Here is a 23,404-nt window from a genome sequence, read left to right on the forward strand (position 1 = left end):
ATAGAGAGAATATAAGCTCACTATGGATCTTAGTTTTTTTAACATCTTAAAATTAGATATTAATATTCTGCTACTACATCCAACAAAGACATGCTAATTACAAACAACCATTTATATATAAAGCAAAATTGTTCTGAATGACTGTAATTATTATAACTATATATATTTGTCTTTGCACAACAATTATTTATAGTGCAAAAATAGTATCTGAACAATGTTCAAGAAAAATAACATTTTATTGGCTTTTACTCTATTTAAATGTTTTAAATGAGTTTTAAAAATTAATACACATAGCAGCTATAAATGCAGTTTTGTTTATAGCCAGTGGTGCTACCAACATTTCTAATTATCACTTTGGAATATTAATTTATCCTGTCTGTAAGTGTTCAGATGTATGATAAAAAGAGCACAATTTCCCCAAGAAGTACTTCTCCAGATCAGAAAGAATGCAAAACAGGCTTCTGCACATGCTCTGTTAGTGCCCCTCTAAATTTAATCTATTTCATTTAAGTCCTGGGCACTAATCACAGTTCAGACAGGGCTCTTTAAAATCCCCCAAAAGCTGTTTTTCAAGGCTCCAGGTAGTGCAGATTTTTAAAAGGCTCCATGGGGTAGTGACCTGAAGGGTGTAACTCAGGGAAATCCTGAGACTTTTGAGAATGTGAGCTGCACAATCCTTGAGTTTGTTACTGTACACATTTTTTAAACTGGAAATGAGGAGGGGAGCAAAAAGTAAAAAGACATTATCCCCAAGAGTCATTCAGTAATTAACACAAAAATGGTAGCACCCTCTAAATTAAATTATCTAATGGACTGGGGGAAAGTACATAGAAATTATGAGGTATTTCCACTTACCATTTCTGCTTTCCTTCAAAGTCGAAAAACCCAGGTTTGGGAGTGTTGCAGCTACCACATTTGACCTAAAGATAGAATGGGGAACAGTGCTGGGATAAGTGCTAAAGAAATGATGGTGTATATTTGTTTGTCTTTATGGACTTGCTAACAAAATACAGTGGTAACTTGGGTTACATACGCTTCAGGTTACATACGCTTCAGGTTACAGACTCCGCTAACCCAGAAATATTACCTCGGGTTAAGAACTTTGCTTCAGGATGCGAACAGAAATCGTGCAGCGGCGGCAAATGTGGTACTAGCCACAATTCTGCTCTGTTCTTTCTTTTTAATAAAATTTCTAGCTCTTGAAACTAGGTGAACAATGCATGTTATCTCAAAAGCAGCTCACTAACATTTTCAGTGGTTAGTGGTTTAGGGGCAAAGTTTCTGGCCCCTCCCCATCACTAGAAGACTTTAATACAAAAAATAAAAATAAAGGCTAGGTTTTACACCAGTATGATAATGCAAACTCTGCAAATTACCAGTGTCTTGGGTTGAGGGAAGTATGGTGTGAGAAGAGGCCACAGACATCCTGAGAACTGTGGCCTCTTCTAGACCATCTCTCAACCTTTGAAACTTGAGTGGCCGTGCCAATTTGCACTATCACCTGTTAGTAAAATAAAATGTATTTTTAATAAAGTACACAGAGCCCTTCCTATAGAGTAGATGTATCAACAATAAAAAAATTACCCATTAGAACAAGCGCCTATCGTTCCAGGAAAGGAATTTCTTGCTAGGTAACAGCCAACAAAGTGTTCATTCAAGCAACCATGTCTACCAGCATCACATCCATCTAGAACTCTTACAGGTAAGCTGGGGATTGCAAAACCCCAACAAGCCGCATCTTCATTATCTTAACTCTTAGGAAAAAAACATTTTAGAAATCAGGTGAGCAACTCTTGTCAGGTCTGTTCACACAGTCAGACTCTGAAATGACCTCCAGTAAGTGGAAAAGTTAAGTAGGTGTTTATGCTATTTATCTTGAACTGCTTAAGTAAGCAGTGTCTTAACAAAGTGCTCAGCTGTTACTGTCATCTTTTTATAGGGGCTGTTCTCTCCTAAATCAGTTTGTAGAGAAAAGAAACAGACGTGAGGAAAAACACAAATGCTGCACTAGGGACAGTGGACTGACCTGAGTCAGCACCTTTTATTCTGCTAAAGCAGTATTTTATCAGTCTTTTATGCAGATTATATGATTAAATTGGGAGAAAGAATGTTGAAGAGTAAAGTCTTGCCTTAAATCAGTAACGATAGAAATCTAAAGCTATCAAGGCTTCTTCTTGTATTAGTAGATTACGCAAACACTGATTCCTGGAGTCCCCAAGCGGTGCCCACAAACACCCTCATTGCACCTGCTGTAGCCCCCTGTCCCTCCCCAATTTTTTTAATTTTAAAAACATTTTTCATGGTTTATTTTAACCTTTAGCTGCCTTGAAAGTGAAGTGCAGGCATTCGGTCATTCACCCTTTCCCCAGAATGCAGAGTCTCACTGAGCCCAGAGGTAGTCTTCAGAGGAAAGAAGAGGGTGCAGCTGGAGCGCTACCTTCTCTTTGAAAACAAAAGCAAAGCAAAGCAGACCCTGCTGCTGCCTAAGTTAGGAGGCATGGGGAAGGACAGGGGGTGTTTTGCCTTGGTGGGGTGCAGGTGCATTTTGCCTGTTTTTTTGTATTTCTAAAATGAAGGTGCTTTGTTTGGGGCTGGGGTCCCCAACTTTTGGGGTTGCTTGGGGGTATTTTGCTCATTTCATTGAATGCACTCATATACACACGTTGAATGTGGTTGTGCAGATTACCTCAAGTCAAAACAGTTTCTATAAGCCCAGGATACAAACTCTAGAAGCCCATTTGTTGTTATTATTATAGTACCACCATGTACGTACTTGAATGATAGGTTTCTTTAACAGCGCAACAGCAGTTTGCACTGCCGTGCCAAATACGAGAAAAGTTCTTCCGAAATGCAGCCAGTGGGCAGTTGCCATCACACTGTAATAGGCAGGGTGGCGCTGTGGGTAAAAGCCTCAGCGCCTAGGACTTGCCGATCGAAAGGTCGGCGGTTCGAATCCCTGCGGCGGGGTGCGCTCCCGTCGCTCGGCCCCAGCGCCTGCCAACCTAGCAGTTCGAAAGCACCCCCGGGTGCAAGTAGATAAATAGGGACTGCTTACTAGCGGGAAGGTATACGGCGTTTCTGTGTGCTGCGCTGGTGCTGGCTCACCAGAGCAGCTTTGTCACGCTGGCCACATGACCTGGAAGTGTCTGCGGACAGCGCTGGCTCCTGGCCTCTAGAGTGAGATGAGCGCACAAGCCTAGAGTCTGTCAAGACTGGCCTGTACGGGCAGGGGTACCTTTACCTTAATGGCATATAATTCAGGTGCCTGCACTGAGGCTGATGTGCTTTACATTTTTGGAGCATATATGCCCATACCTCACTAGACAATGATTGTTGTATCCCATAAAGTCAATGAGGCAGTCAAACACCGCTTGCAGACTACTGACCAGAATTAGTCTTTCAGAACCTCTCACCAGCCCATTTCCAAACAAAACTCAAATTGCAAGTTTTAAAGCCCTTGATATCTTGAAACAGTATCTGCAGCCCAACCTGCGTGAACCTGCTCAGCTGCTGAGATCATCCTCAATATTGCCCCAATTCTGGAGGCTTGATGGGTGGTGATCAACAGCTTTTTCATTTGTGGTACTTGTCTTATGGAATGCTGTTCCCAGGAAGGCTCACCTGACACCTACTCATGTCTTTCTGGTATCAGGTAAAAAACTCTATTCAAGTCTGTTTAATCAGTTGACTCTGGTTTTTAGTCACTACAGGCATTTGTTCCAATTTACTGAAATGCTGTCTGCTTTAATTTAACTCTTTTATTCTTCTTACTGTGTGTCTAGTTTATAAGCTGCCCTGAAAATGGAAATATTGAAGAGCACAATATAATTTTTTTACTTTTCGCCCAGGTTTGATTCTTTGCTAAATACTGAGTTATTTGCTTTTCTCCCGTCAAACCAGCATTGTCAACCTTCCATACGATATAGACACAATCATTCTGACAAAAAACAAATGTTAAGCGTATCCTACAAATCTGAGGCAGGACAACACAATTTAATGGGAAGGGAGTGACTACCGCATTAGCAAGTTATTCATGCCACTTACCAAGGCTAGAAAAGTCCCATGGACCTCAGATGTGCAGTGCTATCCTAAGATTTGCTCAGCAATAAGCCTCATTGTGTTCGATGGGGCTTACTTCCTAACAAGTGTGCTTAGACCTGCAACCTCAGAGGCAGGAAATGAGGAATTTAATTTTTTTCATACTTACACAAGGGGGTCATATCATTGCAGGAGTGTTTTACACAATAAAATGAACAAGGGCTCTGAGACGTATTTTGATTTTATCAAATAATCAATAAAAATTAATTTTTAAAATATATCAGATGACATTGTAACATAAGATGGTACAATTTTAACTATTCTCATGAATATGTGAGTTATTTCAGGCTTAAAGAGACCTTAAACCTGTACAAAAATAAATGAATAAAAATTATTTGAAAATTACCTCAAAATCAATTTATTTTATAACTTCAAAAAACACCCTCCTTATTTTTAAAATATAACAAGTACATGGTTAGCCCATTCTACAAGAAAAGTATGAAATATGTTAGTTGTGGTTTGCGTGATATGGGTTATCAAACCAGGAATAAAATGACAAAAATTCACTTTGAATGGTCAGTGACCCTTTTCTGTGGCTCTTAAGGCCATTTTTATACCTTATTTTGAAAGAGACCACAATTAGCTTTATTCTGATACCAAAATAAGCCAAATCGGTTGAAAAATAAGTGAAACAGGAGGTTTTTTCTACGCTGACGCAGAAATTCCATTAGCCTAAATTGCACGAAAATCGAAATTTTCAAAAAATTCTCCTGCGCCCAATTTTGGACCAAAAAAAATCTTAATCTTTTGAGCTTATCTCATAGGTATCTACACATAATTTTTTTTTGAAGAAAATCTGAGTCGTGAAAGCACATGGCACCAGGTGATTTGGCGTGGAATGACCCAAGAATCACACCTAAGGACTTAAAATTCTGCCTATAGCCACAAGGAACAATGTATAAAATAGTAAGAGACAGTCTAACAAAGCTGACATGTGCTCGAGAGCACTTCATTCATTTCCAGGCTTCACTGCTTCCCATCACAGTTGGGCTGGCTTCGGACATTTATTTTCAATGTTTTTTCCCCCTTCCCCGCATCTCCACACTGTGCAAAGAGGCAAAAAATCTAAAATAGGGTATCACACCATTTACCAACAGGCTTTGGGTTTATTGTGCCTGGAAAGCACAGTCCATTGCTGCATATGAACAGATTTCTTCATTCAGAGCCACACTGTTTTGTAGAAATACTGCATTTTCAGGCAAAACTGCTAACTTTTGTACCAGATAAAATGCAATACTTTCTTCAAAGAGAGCACTTTTTTGCTGCATAGATTGTAATCACACAAATGCTGTGGACACCAGTGTATTCTCACAGTCAGTGCAGTGTAATAATCATAATGATGGTGATGATTTATTTATATGCCACCCATCTGACTGGGTTGCTCCAGCCACTCTGGGCAGCTTCCAACAAATTATAAAACCACAGCAAAGTATCAAACATTAAAAACTTCCCTACACAGGAATGCCTTCAGATGTTTTCTAAAATTCAGATAGTTGTTTATTTCTTGACATCTGACAGCAGGGCGTTCCACGGGGCAAACACAACTCCTGAGAAGGCCCTTTGCCTGGTTCCCTGTAGCCTCACTGCTCACAGTGAGGGAACTGCCAGAAGTTTCTTCCCCTGATACTCTCACCATGGAGAAGGGGAAGCACAGCTGAGGCAAAGCCCTGGCTGAATACTCAGATAGATGGTCTTACCTCCTCACAAACACTTACTATGCACTCAGTAGTTCAAGAACAGTGCACTCCAGTTCCTGCCTATCACTTGCTACTCTGTCTGTCACTTTGTTCTCCAGAGGCCTCTCTTCCACAGGTACAGGTTTTATCCCACAGCTTATTCATTGCAGGCTAAGAGGGAGACTCTCCTCATGACCAGCAGAAATGCCTAGGATGCTCCTGGCTGTCCCTCTGGGTTAACAACCTACTTGCTCCATGCAGGTTTCTGTACTCTTGCAAGCTCCATCACAGTTATGCAAGAGGAGGTGTTCCTGACCTGGAGCTGGTCCCACATGGAAACCTACATGCTACCTTGTTATCAGTCACTGTCCAAGTTCCAATGGCCATGCTAGGGTAACCTAACACTGCACTTGTGGCTTTTTAGGATCTCCTCCATGCCAGACACTAATCAATGAAAGGTGCTGACAGCATTACAGTGGTACCTCGGGTTACATACACTTCAGGTTACATACGCTTCAGGTTACAGACTCCGCTAACCCAGAAACAGTACCTCCGGTTAAGAACTTTGCTTCAGGGTGAGAACAGAAATCATGCTCTGGCAGTGCGGCAGCAGCAGGAGGCCCCATTAGCTAAAGTAGTGCTTCAGGTTAAGAACAGTTTCAGGTTAAGTACGGACCTCCGGAACGAATTAAGTACTTAACCTGAGGTACCACTGTACATGATTTGTTGCTGGGAACCGATATATAGCAATCCCTTCCCCAAACATATTCTGCCCCATACAATCAGCTAGCCATAGTATTGCGAGGATGCAAGCAGAAAACTTCATGGGCTCAAGGGCACTGCCCCTTCCTCTGCTCACTCAGGTACCCTGTACTGTAAGGAAGCAGGCCTCTCAGGGTACCCAAGTGGGATGGGTGCCTTGGTAAAGGCATATAAGGCAAAAATGGGGAGTACGATAAGGAGGAGGATAGGCAATGAGGCCTCCTGGGATACTACTGGACAGGGCCCAGCCTATCAGACAAAATAGCAGTGGAGAATGGATTAGTCGTATAGGTTATCAGGAAGAGGGGTGGGGCAAAAGGGTTGGATTAGCCCAGCCTTCCCCAGCTCAGTACCTTCAGATGTTTTGGACTACAACTCCCAGCAGTGTGGTCAATGGTTGGGGTGATGGAGTTGTGATCCAAAACATCTGGAGGGTACCAGGTTGGGGAAGGCTAGGTTAGCCCACATATGGGCCAAACTATGTGAGAGCTGGACCATAAAGGAGGCTGATCGCCGAAGAATTGATGCTTTTGAATTCTGGTGCTGGGGGAGCCTCTTGAGAGTCCCATGGACTACAAGAAGATCAAACCTACCCATTCTGAAGGAAATCAGCCCTGAGTGCTCACTGGAAAGACAGATCCTGAAGCTGAGGGTCCAGTACTTTGGCCACCTCATGAGAAGAGAAGACTCCCTGGAAAAGACCCTGATGTTGGGAAAGATGGAGGGCACAAGGAGAAGGGGATGACAGAGGATGAGATGGTTGGACAGTGTTCTCAAAGCTACCAACATGAGTTTGACCAAACTGCGGGAGGCAGTGGAAGACAGGAGTGCCTGGCGTGCTCTGGTCCATGTGGTCACGAAGAGTCGGACACGACTAAATGACTAAACAACAACAACAACAACATGGCTCCCTGCAACACTCATTCTGATCGTCTCATGTGCAAGTTAAAGGGTTATATCTTGGATTTGAACTTGGAAACTTATGCAAGTAAAATGTTCCACCAAGTTACGGCTCCTCTCGCAGCTCCTCTGCTCTCTGATGGGGGACAGAGGAGAGAGACAGATTTCCCATAGGTGTGGATGATTCCTGTCTGGTGCTATGGCTGTGTGTAAGTAGAAGTGTCTTGTGGGTTTGAATCCCAGGAGCAACTTTTTTTTTTTGTTACTGACATTTTTAAGTTACTTTGGCATGCATGCAAGAAATGGATGGGGCTATATTCATGGGGCATGAATTACCACTTGTGTTTTCCGGCCCTCTGCACTATGGAGTGAGGCACTGAAGGCTGCTCTCGTTGGATGTTCTGGCCTGTTTAGGAAGAGTATTTTCTTCCTGAATGGAAGTCTGTGCACTCTCTACAGACACCTTGTCCAAGCAACTACGTGAATGATCTGTTACGTTTCTTCTTTTTCTTCCCACTTGTGTGGGTTGTGCTTAGAACAGTGGTTGTGACAACATAATTTAAATGGGGATTTAAATCCATACCTAGAGAGATGTCTGTGGACTGGCTCTGATGGAGTGGGTGTGATTAGGCATTGTCCTGCATATTGCATTTGATGCAATATACTGTGTGTAAGTTCACTGACTACCTCATCCCCTGCTGAAAATAACAGAGCAATCCTAACCAGGCAGATATACTGGTCTTTTCCCTGGATAAACTAAGTTACACTGAACTGCTTGTGGCTGGGGCTGGAGCAGCGTAAACCTCCACTTTCTGCCTTCCACAGGGTGAATTTTAGTTACAATTGCATTTTTTGGTGGTGTAAGTTACACCAAACTCTGCGGACAAGACCAGTGAATGAAGGGAGATGGGATGCAGCATAACTTTCTGTATCCTACCACCCTCTTCTTGGACCATTTTACAACAGTGTAACTTCCACCAGCAGGGCTTTTCTTCTGCCAGTAGATACAATGGGGTAAGTAACTTACATCAGCTGAAGGCCAATTCAGCCAGGAAGTGGGAAGATACACCACATGCACACCTGGGGGCGAGGACTGCACCATAAGCCTTAAAACAGGTATCTGAACTGAATGCACATTCTTCCTATTTAACTCTTTCTCCCTCTTCTTCCCCTGCAACCTTCATTGGTGGGTACTTGTGTTCCTACTCCCGAGAAGCTTGCAATCTTTCCTTCCTTTCTCCTAAAAGTGCTATGCACTTTAGAGTGGCTAAATAGGCTGCAGTGAGAAAAATAATAATGCGCAAGAACAGGCTAAGATACTTAGTCATAAGTTTATAGTTCTAACCATGACAAACCACAGGCTAAGGTCAATGCTACACCCACCTACCCACACACACGCCCTATGAAACTCTCAAGTAAGTCTGCAGCCTGACAGCTTGGCCACACTGGCTTCGCAAGGCCATCCTATCTAACAGGCCAACCCACGGAGATGATGGTGATGACGACGAACCTATCTTCATTTCTATACCACATTCTGTTTTTAAGCAAAAAATTAATAAAGTCTCTAAGCAGTTTACACCCTTCATTAAAACATCAAACAATCCAGAATAAAACATTATTCGCAGAACATAAAGCAACACATTCAAAGAAGCACCGTTAACAGGAGAATAAGGCATTTTCAAAGACGTCTATGATGCCGTTTCGCCAGTGGCAGAAGCCAAAGTGGAACCTCCATCTACATTACGGAGGTGAGATGAATAAATGGGGGAATTCAGTTCATTTGGGTATGCAGAAAATATTTTAACAATAAATTTAAGGAAGCGCAGAAAGAGGGGGAAGGAAAGTCAAGTTTTGAAATGTTAAAACAATTATAGAATGATTGAAGTGTATAAAAATGAAAATCATAATACATACAGTGGTACTTTGGGTTAAGTACAGTGGTACCTCGCAGGACGAATGCCTCGCAAGACAAAAAACTCGCAGGACGAAAGGGTTTTTGGTTTTTTGAGTTGCTTCGCAAGACAATTTTCCCTATGGGCTTGCTTCGCAAGACGCAAACGTCTTGCAAGTTTGTTTCCTTTTTCTTAACACCGTTAATACAGTTGCGACTTGACTTCGAGGAGCAACTCACAGCACGCGGTGTGGTAGACTTTTTGAGGTTTTTGAAGACTTTGGTGATTTTTGAAGCTTTTCCAAAACTTTTCCGAAACCGTGCTTCGCAAGACGAAAAAAAATCGCAAGACGAAAAAACTCGCGGAACGAATTAATTTCGTCTTGCGAGGCACCACTGTACTTAATTTGTTCCGGAGGTCCGTTCTTAACCTGAAACTGTTCTTAACCTGAAGCACCACTTTAGATAATGGGGCCTCCCGCTGCTGCCGCACCGCTGGAGCACGATTTCTGATCTTAACCTGAAGCACTATTTCTGGGTTAGCGGAGTGTGTTACCTGAAGCGTATGTAACCCGAGGTACCACTGTAAATAAAAATAATAATAATAAGCGGAACCTCCACACTCAGGGCCAGCGTACCTCTCCTCTGAACACACGAGAAGGGCCAAGAGCGTGAGGGGCTCTTCCTCTCCGGGTGGTGGGTTCGAGAGCCCTACACTGGGCACAAAGATTCGAGGGAGGGGGAGGGAGGGGTTGGACTAGATGACCCCCGGGGGTCCCTGGGCGATTCTATGAGGCAGGGCGTGGGGAAGGAGGGCGAAGGAAGGCCGGGCCCGAGCGGAGCCTCACCTGCTTGTACCTGGCGTACAGGTAGAGCAGCTGCTCCCGGCTGGCCGACCCCGCCAGCGCCGGCACCCGCTGCGCCGCCCGCTCGAACTGCTCCATCGGCGGAGGCGACGACGAGCGGCTCCCGGAGTCGGAGACCGGGGACTCCCTCAGCCCCGCCGCCGCCCGGCCGCCCTCACCCTCCTCCGCCGAGCTGGGGTCGCCGCCGCCGCCTCCCCACTCGCCCGCCGCCCCATTGGCCGGGAACAAGGAGGCCATGACCCGCCCGGCCGCCGCCGCCTCAGCGCCTCAGTCAGTCCATCCTCCTCCCGCCTCAGAGCCAGGCCCCGCCCACTCCCGCTCGCGCCCAACGGCCGGAGCCACGCCCAGCCACCCCCGCGCGTGCGTCTCACGCGGGCGCCCAGGTGAGGCACCCAGCCACCGCGCACGCGCGGGACAGGAGCACGTAGAGATACGGCGCGGCGACGGGAAAGAGCGTCGGACGCTTTTGAATAAGCGTTCCGAATGAACCCCCGGAACGTTCCTTTCCAGCCTCAACATTTCCCTTCCCGGGTTCACTTTATACCGCTCCGCCGGTTCCACGCCGGGGAAGTATTATCCTCTTATTGGGAAGAGAGCGGGGAAAACTCTAGAATACTATGAGTCTATGGTTCCTCGAACTCAGTTGCGGGCTTTGAGGCCTAGAGTTCCGGCGGTGACCCCACGCTCTTTCCTGTCCCCCGCGCGGAGCTGGTACATTGGTGTAAAGTGACCCCGGAAAGGAATGTTGGTGCTGGAAAGGAACGTTCCGGGGTTCATTCATGCTTAGGCCTTAGGGGTTTTGTAGGAGAGGGTAGTTGCTGTTATTGCTGGGGGGGGGGTGTCTTATTATGATTTATGTGGAAATAGTTCAGTTTGGTTTTTATAATATCTGGTGTTTTTATTTGTTGTTTATTACTACTTTTCTGGGCCTCTGGACCGTAATAAAGATTGATTGATTGACTTTTCTTTGTCTTTGTCCATGGAAGAAATGGAGGCAGTGAGAGATTTTACTTTCTTGGGCTCCATGATCACTGCAGATGGTGACAGCAGTCACGAAATTAAGAGACGTCTGCTTCTTGGGAGGAAAGCAATGACAAACCTAGACAGCATCTTAAAAAGCAGAGATATCACCTTGCCTACAAAGGTCCATATAGTTAAAGCTATGGTTTTCCTAGTATTGATGTATGGAAGTGAGAGCTGGACCATAAAGAAGGCTGATCGCCGAAGAATTGATGCTTTTGAATTATGGTGCTGGAGGAGACTCTTGAGAGTCCCATGGACTGCAAGAAGATCAAACCTCTCCATTCTTAAGGAAATCAGCCCTGAGTGCTCACTGGAAGGACAGATCCTGAAGCTGAGGCTCCAGTACTTTGGTCACCTCATGAGAAGAGAAGACTCCCTGGAAAAGCCCCTGATGTTGGAAAAGATCACAAGGAGAAGGGGACGACAGAGGACAAGATGGTTGGACGGTGTTCTTGAAGCTACCAGCATGAGTTTGACCAAACTGCGGGAGGCAGTGGAAGACAGGAGTGCCTGGCGTGCTCTGGTCCATGGGGTCACAAAGAGTCAGACACGACTAAACGACTAAACAACAACAACTACTACTACTTTTCTTATATTTGTAATTGTGTACTTTTTTCGTGTTGTAAGCCAACTTGATCGTGGTTTGAACTATGGAAGACAGCATACAAATAAAATTATTTGTGTGTGTGTGTGTGTGTGTGTGTGTGTGTGTGTGTATATATATGTTCATTTCCATCCATGATGGAGGTTGGCAGGATAGTAACAATACTGTAAAAGCATATAAACAAATATATAAATGAATGTGTTTATAAATATATAAACAAACAAATGGACTCTGAGCATTGTTGTACTTAAAGTCTGTGGCCACAATTTAGAAATGGCCTATCACTGCAACAAAACAAAACAACACAGTATAAAACACATTTTTTACAAATGTTCATTTGGCACAACAGAATACATTTCCAACCAGAAAGAAGGTTATACTAAATACATATCCTTGATAGTTATTTTTAGTTTTCTTTGGATCCAACAGCTGCCTTTTTTACTGTTTAAAACACTACTTTTTGTGGTGGCTTGCCTTATAAAGTGTTCTTTAAAAGTTCTACAAATATTTCTAAAAATCAAAGTCTGATTTGTAGGTACTGAAAGACTGAATGACCAAAACCTATTTTCTTGAACTTGATGATATATATTTTAAAGCTTTCAATTAAATCTCTGGTGTGTCTGATTATTGATCTAAATTCCAAAATTAAAGCTATTCCTTGAAATATTAAATTAAGAGGAAAGGACTATAGAACAGGGTGATATATCTGGGGCAAGTTGTGATAATCATTATCCATATGTCATTAATGAATAATACTTCTTTTTCGTCTTTGTTGCTAAAATAATGTTTGTGGTATTTTTATTATTATTTTTAAAAACTCTCTTGCACAGATATGCTCTTGCAGAAAATAGCTGTACTAAGAATCAGAATACTCCCTTCAGGTATAGGAAGGGGGAGGAAAGGAAGTGCCAGGCTTTCATGAGAGTAACTCCAAATCTTTGTCTGGCTTGGAGCAACACACACATTTTTCTGTTTTTATTTTTTGTCTGCTCTTTTCTACAACTCTGGTAGATTAAAAAAAAAGTGCAAGCACACAAATTCCCACTTCTCTCCCTTCAACAGACCGCGGGCTTCCTGGTTTAGAGTGATGCACACATTTATTATCATTATTATTATTGACTGCTCTTTTGTTCAAAACTGGTAGATAAAAAAAACCTTTGTTTTTATAGTGACAGGACATTTTCCAGGCAGCAGGAAACTGAGAAGGGTAAGCAATTTATATATGTCAGCTCAGGTACGCGGGAGAACAAATCATATGAACAAGATAACAGGCAGAAATACAGCCTGATTGCTGGCATAAAAATGCAATACACGAACCGAACATTTACTGGAACATTAAACACAAAACAATGGCTCGAGCAATAAGCATGTTTGAAGCGCACGGCCTATCTGGAAGCAATTATTTTGAGAGAGCCGCTCATCATTCTTGTTTCGGCCCTGAGAACACAGACATTTGAGTGAACGAGTTTCAGGACTGGCCTCTTCACCAGCTGTGCTCCGAAATGCTTCTGTTTTATAACAAAGCTAATATTCACTTGAGAGTCCGAGGAGACTGAAGTACTTCCCCACTGGCCTCTGAACAATCCAATGACTCTGTCCATTATATTCAACAAGAATTGCCCTGCCTGGCCATAGAAGCTGCTAGAGGACATTGGTGGTCAACAGCCATAGGCAGGGCAGGCAAGTTGTATCTGCTCCTTTTGGTCACTTTTTGGAGGGGAGGGCAGCAAACGGACCTCAGGGCTGGCCCTGTTATTAGGCAGAGTGAGGCAGTTGCCTCAGGGTGCCATGAAAAAGCAGCAAATGGTCATTTATTTCTTACTGATTGTTATGTACTGAGCTGAATCCTAGAAGAATAGGACTCCGAGTATATTTCACTGATAAACAGTGGGATTTTTTTATTTTTTATTTTTTGCCTCAGGTGCCAAAATAACTTGGTCAGCTTTGAGTATGGTGCACCTTGGTGAGAGGAGAGGACAGCCACTTGGTGTTCTCTCTCAGGTAGCAAAATCCCTTTGGGTGGCCCTGGTGGTTGCAAGTGGGACACTTGCCCAATAGCCAAGAATCAAATATGGCCAACGTCAAAGGTCTATCTAGTGACCATTACTGAAATATACTCAGAGTCGAGTGTGGATTTCATGCCCTTTATTCAGCTCATAGTAGCAAGGAATGGAAGTTCCCCCAAACTGTCTGCTTTATATACATTATTTACACAATGGGCCCCACGTGATTGGCTAATTCCGGGATTCTCCTGTAGGCCAATCAGGTTGCGGATTCGCTTCCACCTGGAGCTGGGATTGGGTGGCTCCTGCGGACCAATCAGACTGCTGCATTCTGGATCCTATTGTTCTAGGACCAATCAGACTGCAGCATTATGAATCCTATTGTTCTAGGACCAATCAGACTGCTGCATTCTGGATCCTATTGTTCTAGGACCAATCAGACTGCAGCATTATGAATCCTATTGTTCTAGGACCAATCAAACTGCTGCATTTTGGGTCCTATTCAACTCGGTACATAACAATTACCATTACAAAGTTCCCAAATCTGCTCTACTCTGTTGCTGAGTACGGTCACTTCATACAGTATATGAATGAAATGCACAGATTCATAAGTCCCCCATTATTTCCTGTTTCTATGTTGTTTCAGAATGATTGGAAGAAGCAGCATTTTATTTGGGGAATTTTTTTAAAAAATTACTTTATTATATACATTAATTTTATTACATTTATATACCATGTTTATCTTCCTTTTTTAAAAAAAATATTTTTATTAAGTTTCGTTTCTTGCAGTCAGAAGTATACAGAATGAAGAAAAAAGGAAAAAAGCAAAAAGAGAAAGAAAAATATAAAAAACCAACTTTCCATAATGTTTTTAGCAATCCAACTGGACTTCCCCACATCCTCCAAACCCTGCGTTCTTTATAATAAAACCGTCAGCAATTTGTTACCTTGTTTCATATCTTACTGTATCTTTCGATTATCATGTTTCTAAATTCAAAGTATTGTATCCCAATTCTTATACATTTAAAATAAACATAATAAAGTTATTTCCTGTTTCCACCTCTTCTTTCTTATGACTTAATTTTCAATTCACCAAATTGAGTTGCTGAAGCTACAGTTTCCTAATCGTGCACATTCTTAACATTCATACAGCTTATAGTGTTTTTGCAAATAGTCCTTAAATTTTTTCCAGTCCTCTTCCATTGTTTCCTCTCCCAAATCTCGGATTCTGCCAGTCATTTCAGCCAGTTCCATGTAGTCCATCAACTGCGTCTGCCATTCCTCCAGCGTGGGTAAATCTTGTGTCTTCCAATGCTTTGCGATGAGAATTCTTGCTGCTGTAGTAGCATACATAAACAAAGTTCTATCCTTCTTTAACACTTTCTGGTCCACCATGCCCAGGAGGAAGGCCTCTGGTTTCTTAGGAAAGGTATACCTAAATACCTTTTTTAACTCATTGTAAATCACTTCCCAGAAGGCCTTCACTTTTGGGCAGGTCCACCAGAGGTGAAAGAATGTCCCTTCAGCCTCCTTACATTTCCAGCATTTGTTGTCAGACAGGTGATATATCTTAGCAAGCTTGACTGGGGTCATGTACCACCGGTATATCATTTTCATAATGTTTTCCTTCAAGGCATTACATGCCGTGAACTTCATTCCGGTGTTCCATAACCTTTCCCAGTCCTCGAACATGATGTTATGCCCAATGTCCTGTGCCCATTATATACCATGTTTATCTTCCAAGGAGCTCCTTGATGTGTACATAGTTCTGCTCCTGCCCATTTCATCCTCTCAACAACCCTCTGAGGCAGCTTAAGCTAAGAGACGCTGACCGGCTCGAGGTCACCCAGTGAGCTTCATTGCTGAGTGTGGATTTGAACCCTGCTCTCCCAGGTCATAGGTCCGGCAACAGTCCAACGCTCTAACCATTATACCACACTGGTTTTTTTCCAAAGTGTTTGACTAAGGAAACCACTCTCATTCCCACCCACCCGGTTTTCTGGCAACCTACTTGTAGGTTTCTGCTATCCTCAGAAGTAAGTTCTGCTGGGTTCGGTGGGGTTTACTCCCAAGTAAGTGTGCATAAAATTGCACTAAGCCGGAAAGGAATTACTTTCACATCAAAGGCTGTGTGGCTTTCTTCTGAGCAGACTTGTTTAGGACTGAGAATTCTGATTTGAAGTAGCCATGGTGAAACCTGAAGCAGACCCTCCAGGTGTCCTTATTTTCCAGGGACGTCCCTGATTTAGAGAAGCCATCCTGGTTTCTGATTTGATGCCAGAAATTTCACTGGAGAAATATTGTAGGGTATGGCGTTATCTGACCCCTGAGCCATCTGAAGGCAATCCTGTAAAGCAGGCATGGCCAAACTTGGCCCTCCAGATGTTTTGGGACTACAATTCCCATCATCCCTAGCTAGCAGGACCTGTCGTCTCAGGGATGATGGGAATTGTAGTCCCAAAACATCTGGAGGGCCAAGTTTGGCCATGCCTGCTGTAAAGGGAAGAGTTTTTTTAAAAAATGCCTTATGTTTTTTATATATGTTGGAAGCTGCCCAGAGCAGTTGGGGCAACCCAGTAAGATGTGTGGGGTATAAAGAGTAAAAATTTCATTATGGAATGGGAAGTCCCTTATTTTCATAAGAGAAATGTTGGAGGGTATGCCTTTATTCTGGATTAGTTCCGTGTCTGTGACTCCACCCATCATCAGCTGTGACTCTGCTCACTGCTTTATGTGGCCCCCAACAGATTACCCCCTTTAAAGGAAAAGGTTAGGCGTCCCTACCCTAGTAATAGTAATAGTAGTAGTGGTAGTAATAATAATAAATTTTATTTATACCCCGCCCTCCACGGCCAGAGCCAGGCTCAGGGCGGCTAACACCAATGAAATAAAATCACAGTGAAAACATAATAGGGGAAAAAGAGAGGGAGAAAACAACTCCCCCCCCCCCCAATTTAAAATACAGGTTAAAATGCAATTTAAAATGCAGCCTCATTTTAAAATAGCTGATAAATCAAGACCATAAAGGGAGGGAGGGACGCAGGTGGCACTGTGGGTTAAACCATTGAACCTAGGACTTGCCGATCAGTAGGTCAGCGGTTCGAATCCCCGCGACGGGGTGAGCTCCCGTTGCTCGGTCCCTGCTCCTGCCAACCTAGTAGTTCGAAAGCACGTCAAAGTGCAAGTAGATAAATAGGTACCGCTCCGGCGGGAAGGTAAACGGCGTTTCCGTGCGCTGCTCTGGCTTGGCAGAAGCGGCTTAGTCATGCTGGCCACATGACCCGGAAGCTGTACGCCGGCTCCCTCAGCCAATAAAGCGAGATGAGTGCCGCAACCCCAGAGTCGGTCACGACTGGACCTAATGGTCAGGGGTCCATTTACCTTTAAGAGGAGGGAAACATAATGGTCAGACTGAGTCCAAATCAAAGGCCAGGCGGAACAGCTCTGTCTTGCAGGCCCTGTGGAAATATGTCAAGTCCCGCAGGGCCCTAGTCTCTTGTGACAGAGCGTTCCACCACGTCGGGGCCAGTGCTGAAAAGGCCCTGGCCCTAGTTAAAACCATTCTAACCTCCTTGAGGCTCGGGACCACCAAAGTGTTGTTATTTGTGGACCTTAAGGTCCTCCGTGGGGCAGTATAGCTGATGGACAAGGAACAAGAACTAGTTTCAAACATAGCTTCCTTCCGCTTCCTTCTTTAGTTTCCACCCATCCCTAGTTTGGCAGGGAAAGACACAGCTGCCATCTCAGAAGGAAATAAAGTCACAAACGGGACTACATGCATGGAGCATGTGCAGAGTGCAATTCCTCTGTGCTTTTGGATCGAACCCCATCTAAAAAAAAGTCGGCGGCAACAACACTCTCCATTGCTTCATTTTATGTATTATTAAATTGATATCCCCCTTCCAAAGGAGCCCAGGGTGGCAGACACAATTGCAGAGGGAATAGTAAATAGAACTGTATTTCTCCCTCCGTCCCCACAGTGCAAAAGCTGACCCTCCCAACGGTTTGTGTACCTGTTTTGGTGTTGCCACTTCTACCGCAGGCTGCCATATTGAATGCGACCACAAGAGGGCACACAATCCTTTCCTTGTGTCTTATGGACTAGCCATTTTCTTTGACCACAAAGAAACTTCGCCTGCTTTTGGTTAGGGCCAAACTCTGTGTGGTATGCACACTGTGTGCTTGCACAGATCCCCTTATGTTTTTTATGCTTACTTGAAAGTAGCCGGGGTGGGGGATATCCAAACTGGATCAGAATGGGACCAGAAGGGCATAATGAGGGGCAGGAATAATTTTCTCTGATGAAAATAGGGATGTCCTATTGCTTATTATTATTATTATTATTATTATTATTATTATTATTATTATTGCCCCGCTCATCTGACTGAGTTGCCCCAGCCACTCTGGGCTGCTTCCAACAGATATAAAAACACAATACAGTGGTACCTCGGGTTAAGTACTTAATTCGTTCCAGAGGTCCGTTCTTAACCTGAAACTGTTCTTAACCTGAAGCACCACTTTAGCAAATGGGGCCTCCCGCTGCCGCCGCGCTGCCGGAGCACAATTTCTGTTCTCATCCTGAAGCAAAGTTCTTAACCTGAAGCACTATTTCTGGGTTAGCAGAGTCTGTAACCTGAAGCGTATGTAACCCGAGGTACCACTGTAAAATATTAAACATTAAGAAAAACTTCCCTATACAGGGCTGCCTTCAGATGTCTTCTAAAGGTTAAATAGTGACTTATTTTCCATGGCTGAGGGGGTCACATAACTCCATGCCCTCCCACATTTCTCCAATGAAAATAGGGACGTCCAAAGGAAAAGCGGGACGTTCCGGGATCAAATCAGAAACCGGGATGGCTTTTGTAAATCTGGGGCTGTCCCTGGAAAATAGGGTCTGGTAATGCTTTCCTTACCATAGTGTTTCCTCAAACAGAAACGTAAAGAAAGTGAGGAAGAGAAGCTGCAAATAACCCCAGAGGAGGAAGATAAATAAATAAAGTAGGTTTACCAGACGTCCCCGGTTCCTGGGGACAGCCCCAGATTTGCAAATCTGTCCCCGGGAAATGTGGCAGTGGCAGCCTCAGCAGCCCAGAGCCAGCCTGGTTGGCTCTGGCTGGCTTCAGGAGCTGCTCGCTGCCATGGCGCCCGCCATTTTTCCTCACCGGAAATCCCCATATGATGTGTCTTGTGATGACGAGGAACTTCTGGCGAGGAACCAGGGACACCCGGCGGTACAGATCTCCTGCCCCCTTCCCCCTTTGTTTTGACTGATGGGGGAGGCTCAGGAGTTGCAGGCGGCTGGCCGTTGCCCAGTTTTTTAAAAACCCTAAGCATTTTTGTTTCACAGGGTGCAAAAGAAGGGCTTTGCACCTTTATACAATACAGTGGTACCTCGGGTTAAGTACTTGATTCGTTCCGGAGGTCCGTACTTAACCTGAAACTGTTCTTAACCTGAAACACCACTTTAGCTAATGGGGCCTCCTGCTGCCACCGTGCCGCCGGAGCCCGATTTCTGTACTCATCCTGAAGCAAAGTTCTTAACCTGAAGCCCTATTTCTGGGTTAGCGGAGTCTGTAACCTGAAGCGTATGTAACCCAAGGTACCACTGTATGCATGGGTGCTTGGGCCCAGGGTCTTTTGCCTTACTACTGACTCCCTGTTGCTACTCAGCTTAAAAAAAAAAAAGTGTCCCCGGATTCATTGAAAAAAATCTGGTAACCATAAAATAAAGGTCCTGGTACTTTCTTCACTCACAGGGCAAAATAGCTGCGTGTGTGATTTTGATTTGGAATCCAACATGACAGAGGTTTAAAAATGAAAATGCGGTTTTCTCCCAGCATACTGGTTCTGTTTGTGAGAACCAGGTGCAATCCAGCAAGGCTGTGCTGTTCTTGCGGTGCATGGACCCAAGTCCAACAGTGACACAGAGTCCTGCCCCCTTAAGTGTTTTCCAGTTATCAAGGAGGGTGTGTAACCCAGAGTGGGCTGGGCTGTCTTGATGTCAAGGCTCAAAAGGCTTTTGTCTGATCCCAGACATTGTTGGAGCGCGTTGTGCACCAGGAGTTTCTATTGCTTTGTGGTCTCCTCCGCGAGATGAGAAGAAAAACCTTACATGTACGCTCCCCACGGACACACTCAGTAAACACCCCATGTAGAAAATGGGTATATTAAAGAGAATCCAAGTCTTCGAGGGTTTTACACAAAGAAAGAGCACTCCACAATATCAGCCCCTGCCTGTAGCTTTAAAAGGTGTAACTCAGGCATAAGTTCACTGTTTCAGCGGGAGCCATAGACCATAGTTTCAAGGTACACCTGGGGGTATTTTTTGCCATCAGTTTTTGTACATAATGTCTCCACACTCAAGAAACTCTGCCATCCACATCCCACAAAGCAGAAACAAAATTGCTGCAACCGCTAAATGACACATACATACCTAAATAAAAAAATTTCTTCCAGTAGCACTTTAGAGACCAACTAAGTTTGTTATTGGGGGACGCGGGTGGCGCTATGGGTTAAACCACAGAGCCTAGGACTTGCTGATCAGAAGGTCGGCGGTTCGAATCCCCGTGACGGGGTGAGCTCCAGTTGCTCAATCCCAGCTCCTGCCAACCTAGCAGTTCGAAAGCACGTCAAGGTTCAAGTAGATAAATAGGTACCACTCCAGTGGGAAGATAAACGGTGTTTCCGTGCTCTGCTCTGGTTCGCCAGAAGCGGCTTAGTCCTGCTGGCCACATGACCTGGAAGCTGTACGCCAGCTCCCTTGGCCAATAAAGTGAGATGAGCACCGCAACCCCAGAGTCGGTCACGACTGGACCTAATGGTCAGGGGTCCCTTTACCTTTACTTTAAGTGTGTTATTGGTATGAGCTTTTGTGTGCATGCACACTTCTTCAGATACCACTGTGCATGCACATGAAAGCATGCATACCAATAACAAACTTAGTTGGTCTCTAAGGTGCTACTGGAAGGAATTTTTTTTATTTTGTTTCGACTACAGCAGACCAACATGGTTACCTACCTGTAACAGACATATCTGAGTGGTTTGGTGCACTTTTCTGGATTCCTTGTTCAAAATATTGCAGCAGCAAAACTGTGGGGTTTTTTTTTGGGGGGGGGGGTTATCTGATACATGTATTCTCGGGCAAAACTGGCAATGTGAGTTGATGTGCACACGGCTGCTTGGAAAAAGGAGGACTAGCCATCCCCAAGGTTCCCTTTGGATCCTCCACGTGCCTCTTCTTCAGAGAAATAAGGTCATTTGCCGCGCACACCCAAAAGCTGATTATAGCTCTCTTGAATGAAGAGAACCTGCTGCAACATAAACATATATTTCCTTTGTTTCTGCTGTAAACACAGAAGGAGTTGAAGGCACCGTGGAGACAGACAACCACTCTGTTTTCCATATTATCGTTTAAAAGCGGCACAGAAAACAAACAGTTTTCCTGTAGGGGATGTTTGGTGTGTCACCCAAACTGGAAATGGTCCGTACATCTTTGCTGAACGTCTGAGGCTTGGAAAGACCTGGCGCTCAGGGAGGCAGGCAGAGGAGAAAGGGCTTCTTCTAAGTTTTCTAGACACATTAAGGAAGGAACAGATCGGTGCCAGCACTGCTACCTAACAGGGTGAAACAACTGACTTCGGGCAGCACTTTGCGGCAGCAGGGAGGAGAATAGTTGAAGGCGGGGATGGGGGGGTTGAATGGTGCATGCAGTGCTCCCCCCCCCAAAAAAATAGGTCCCAGTACAGTCATACCTCGGGTTACAGCCACTTCAGGTTGCGTTTTTTCAGGTTGTGGACCGCCGAAACCCGGAAGTACCAGAATGGGTACTAAATCGCACTTTGCACATGTGCAGAAGCACTGAATTGCAACCCGTGCGTGCGCAGATGCGGGTTGCGAATGCTGTGGGTTGCAAATGTGTATCCCACATGGATCACATTCGGAACCTGAGCGTCCACTGTACTCATAAAAATTGGTGCCGGTGCTCATCATGAAGTTGTTACAGTATGTGCCTAACAGCAACAAAAAGAGGGGCTGGCACTGAGTACTCTTGAGTGCCCATTAAAAAGAGAGCACTGATTGCATGGAATGCATGTAAAAACCCAAGCCAGTTGCATAAAATGTCCCCATTGTCTCTTCTACACAGCGATGAGAGTGGAATACCCCTGTCTGTCCTTGTCAGAGACTGGGCAGAAGAGGAATGGTGGAAACCGCCTCGCGAGCTTGACCCCTTCCAGGGAGGAGGAAGAGGAAGACGGTATAGATTTACAACAGGGAGGTCACAGCTCAGAGGCAGATGAGGGGGAAAGTTGGGAAATCATGGGAGAGGAGGAGGAGGAGGCAGAGCAGCAGCTGGCTGACACGTCGTCATTCGAAAGCATCCCAGACCCTCCATCTCCCAGAACCTGGCGAGCCTTGAAAGTAGGAGAGCAAAGAGCTCAAAGACAGAGGGCATGTAGAGGAGACGAATGAGGAAGTGGTAGAGACGGGGGTGGAGATTCACTCAGGACAACGCCATTATCCAAGAGGAAACGAGCCTATGTCTGCGCAAGTGCCTCTTTCAAAATCCAGGTGGAAGCTGATAAGACCGAATGCTTTTTCTAGACAGAACGATCCCGAGCAGAAAATGGATGCCCTAAGAAAAAGCCTGCCTTTCTCACTGACAGGTGTGCAGGTTGGGGTTTGTTTGTTTGTTGTGCGTGCAAAGGAACACACACGCACCTGGCAATCTGAAGAGAGGTGGGGAAAGAGAACTAGCAGGATTTCCCCTCAGTTCCCCTTTCCCCTTTCTCATTATTATAAGAAACAAGTCTTCTGATTCAGCCTAGGAAAATCCAGTTTGCCTCTATCGGCTGCAAACCTAATCCAATCACTTATTCATGTGAGTGATGAATAAACACCCAAAGCCCAAAATAGACATCAGTATTTATAAGGGGAGCTTGCTGAGCCAGGAGCCTGGAGGAAATGAATTGCCGCCACCCAGTTTGCAACAAACCTTGCTGTCCTGCAGTTTCTTGTAAAGTTTATGGCTTCTGTGTGCCATACCTCACCACCACAGATGCCCTCAAAGACTGGCATGGAGGGCTTTCTGAAGCATTTAGCACTGGCTTGCAGTGCACAGGGTACAGAATGATTGCTCTCCAGCGAAGACTTGTGAGGGTGGAAGGTGACCCTCTACTGGGGGGGCAGAGGCAGATAGTCAATGAGACTTTAATGATGCAAAAGCAACTCTGTGGAGCCTCAAACTACCTGCCTAATCTAGACATCTTAACTCCTTTGCTGGTTCCGTGCCAGTTCCAAACTATTTCTCTTTCTCTGCACATGCTATCGCTATCCTTAGGGACAGGCAGACAAGCAACGCACACATAGTGTCATCAGACTATCTGTTTACACTTCATGATTGCAGCAGCATGCATGCACAGTGTGTTTTCCCAGTCGAAGGTCTATACTAATAATTTCTCAGCTGCTTTCCCACCTGCAGGTGGAAGCAACCCAGATCTTTGTGGGTCTTTCTCTTAAGGTATCCAACCTTTCTAAAACAGCTTTTTGCTCAGTCTGATAGTATGAACTTATTAAGTGCTCTT

At 44.6% G+C, this 23,404-nt stretch overlaps 1 protein-coding gene across 3 annotated transcripts in view; it reads right to left on the reverse strand.

The window, feature by feature from the left end:
- The window catches only part of ACBD6 (acyl-CoA binding domain containing 6), a 97,133-nt gene extending 86,653 nt beyond the window's left edge, over window positions 1-10,480 (reverse strand). For 2 of the 3 annotated variants that reach the window (XM_077928271.1, XM_028732417.2), the window contains exons 1-2: window positions 10,176-10,480; window positions 856-920 (exon numbers count right to left, since the gene is read on the reverse strand). In XM_077928271.1, the coding sequence (XP_077784397.1) occupies window positions 856-920; window positions 10,176-10,430 (320 nt within the window). In that variant the 5' untranslated portion in view covers window positions 10,431-10,480. The remainder of the gene's footprint in view (window positions 1-855; window positions 921-10,175) is intronic. The other variant, XM_077928270.1, reaches the window with a different exon arrangement.
- Between the last annotated feature and the right edge of the window lie 12,924 nt (window positions 10,481-23,404).

This window comes from Podarcis muralis, chromosome 5, assembly GCF_964188315.1.
Source record: "Podarcis muralis chromosome 5, rPodMur119.hap1.1, whole genome shotgun sequence".
Classification (NCBI taxonomy): Eukaryota; Metazoa; Chordata; class Lepidosauria; order Squamata; family Lacertidae; genus Podarcis; species Podarcis muralis.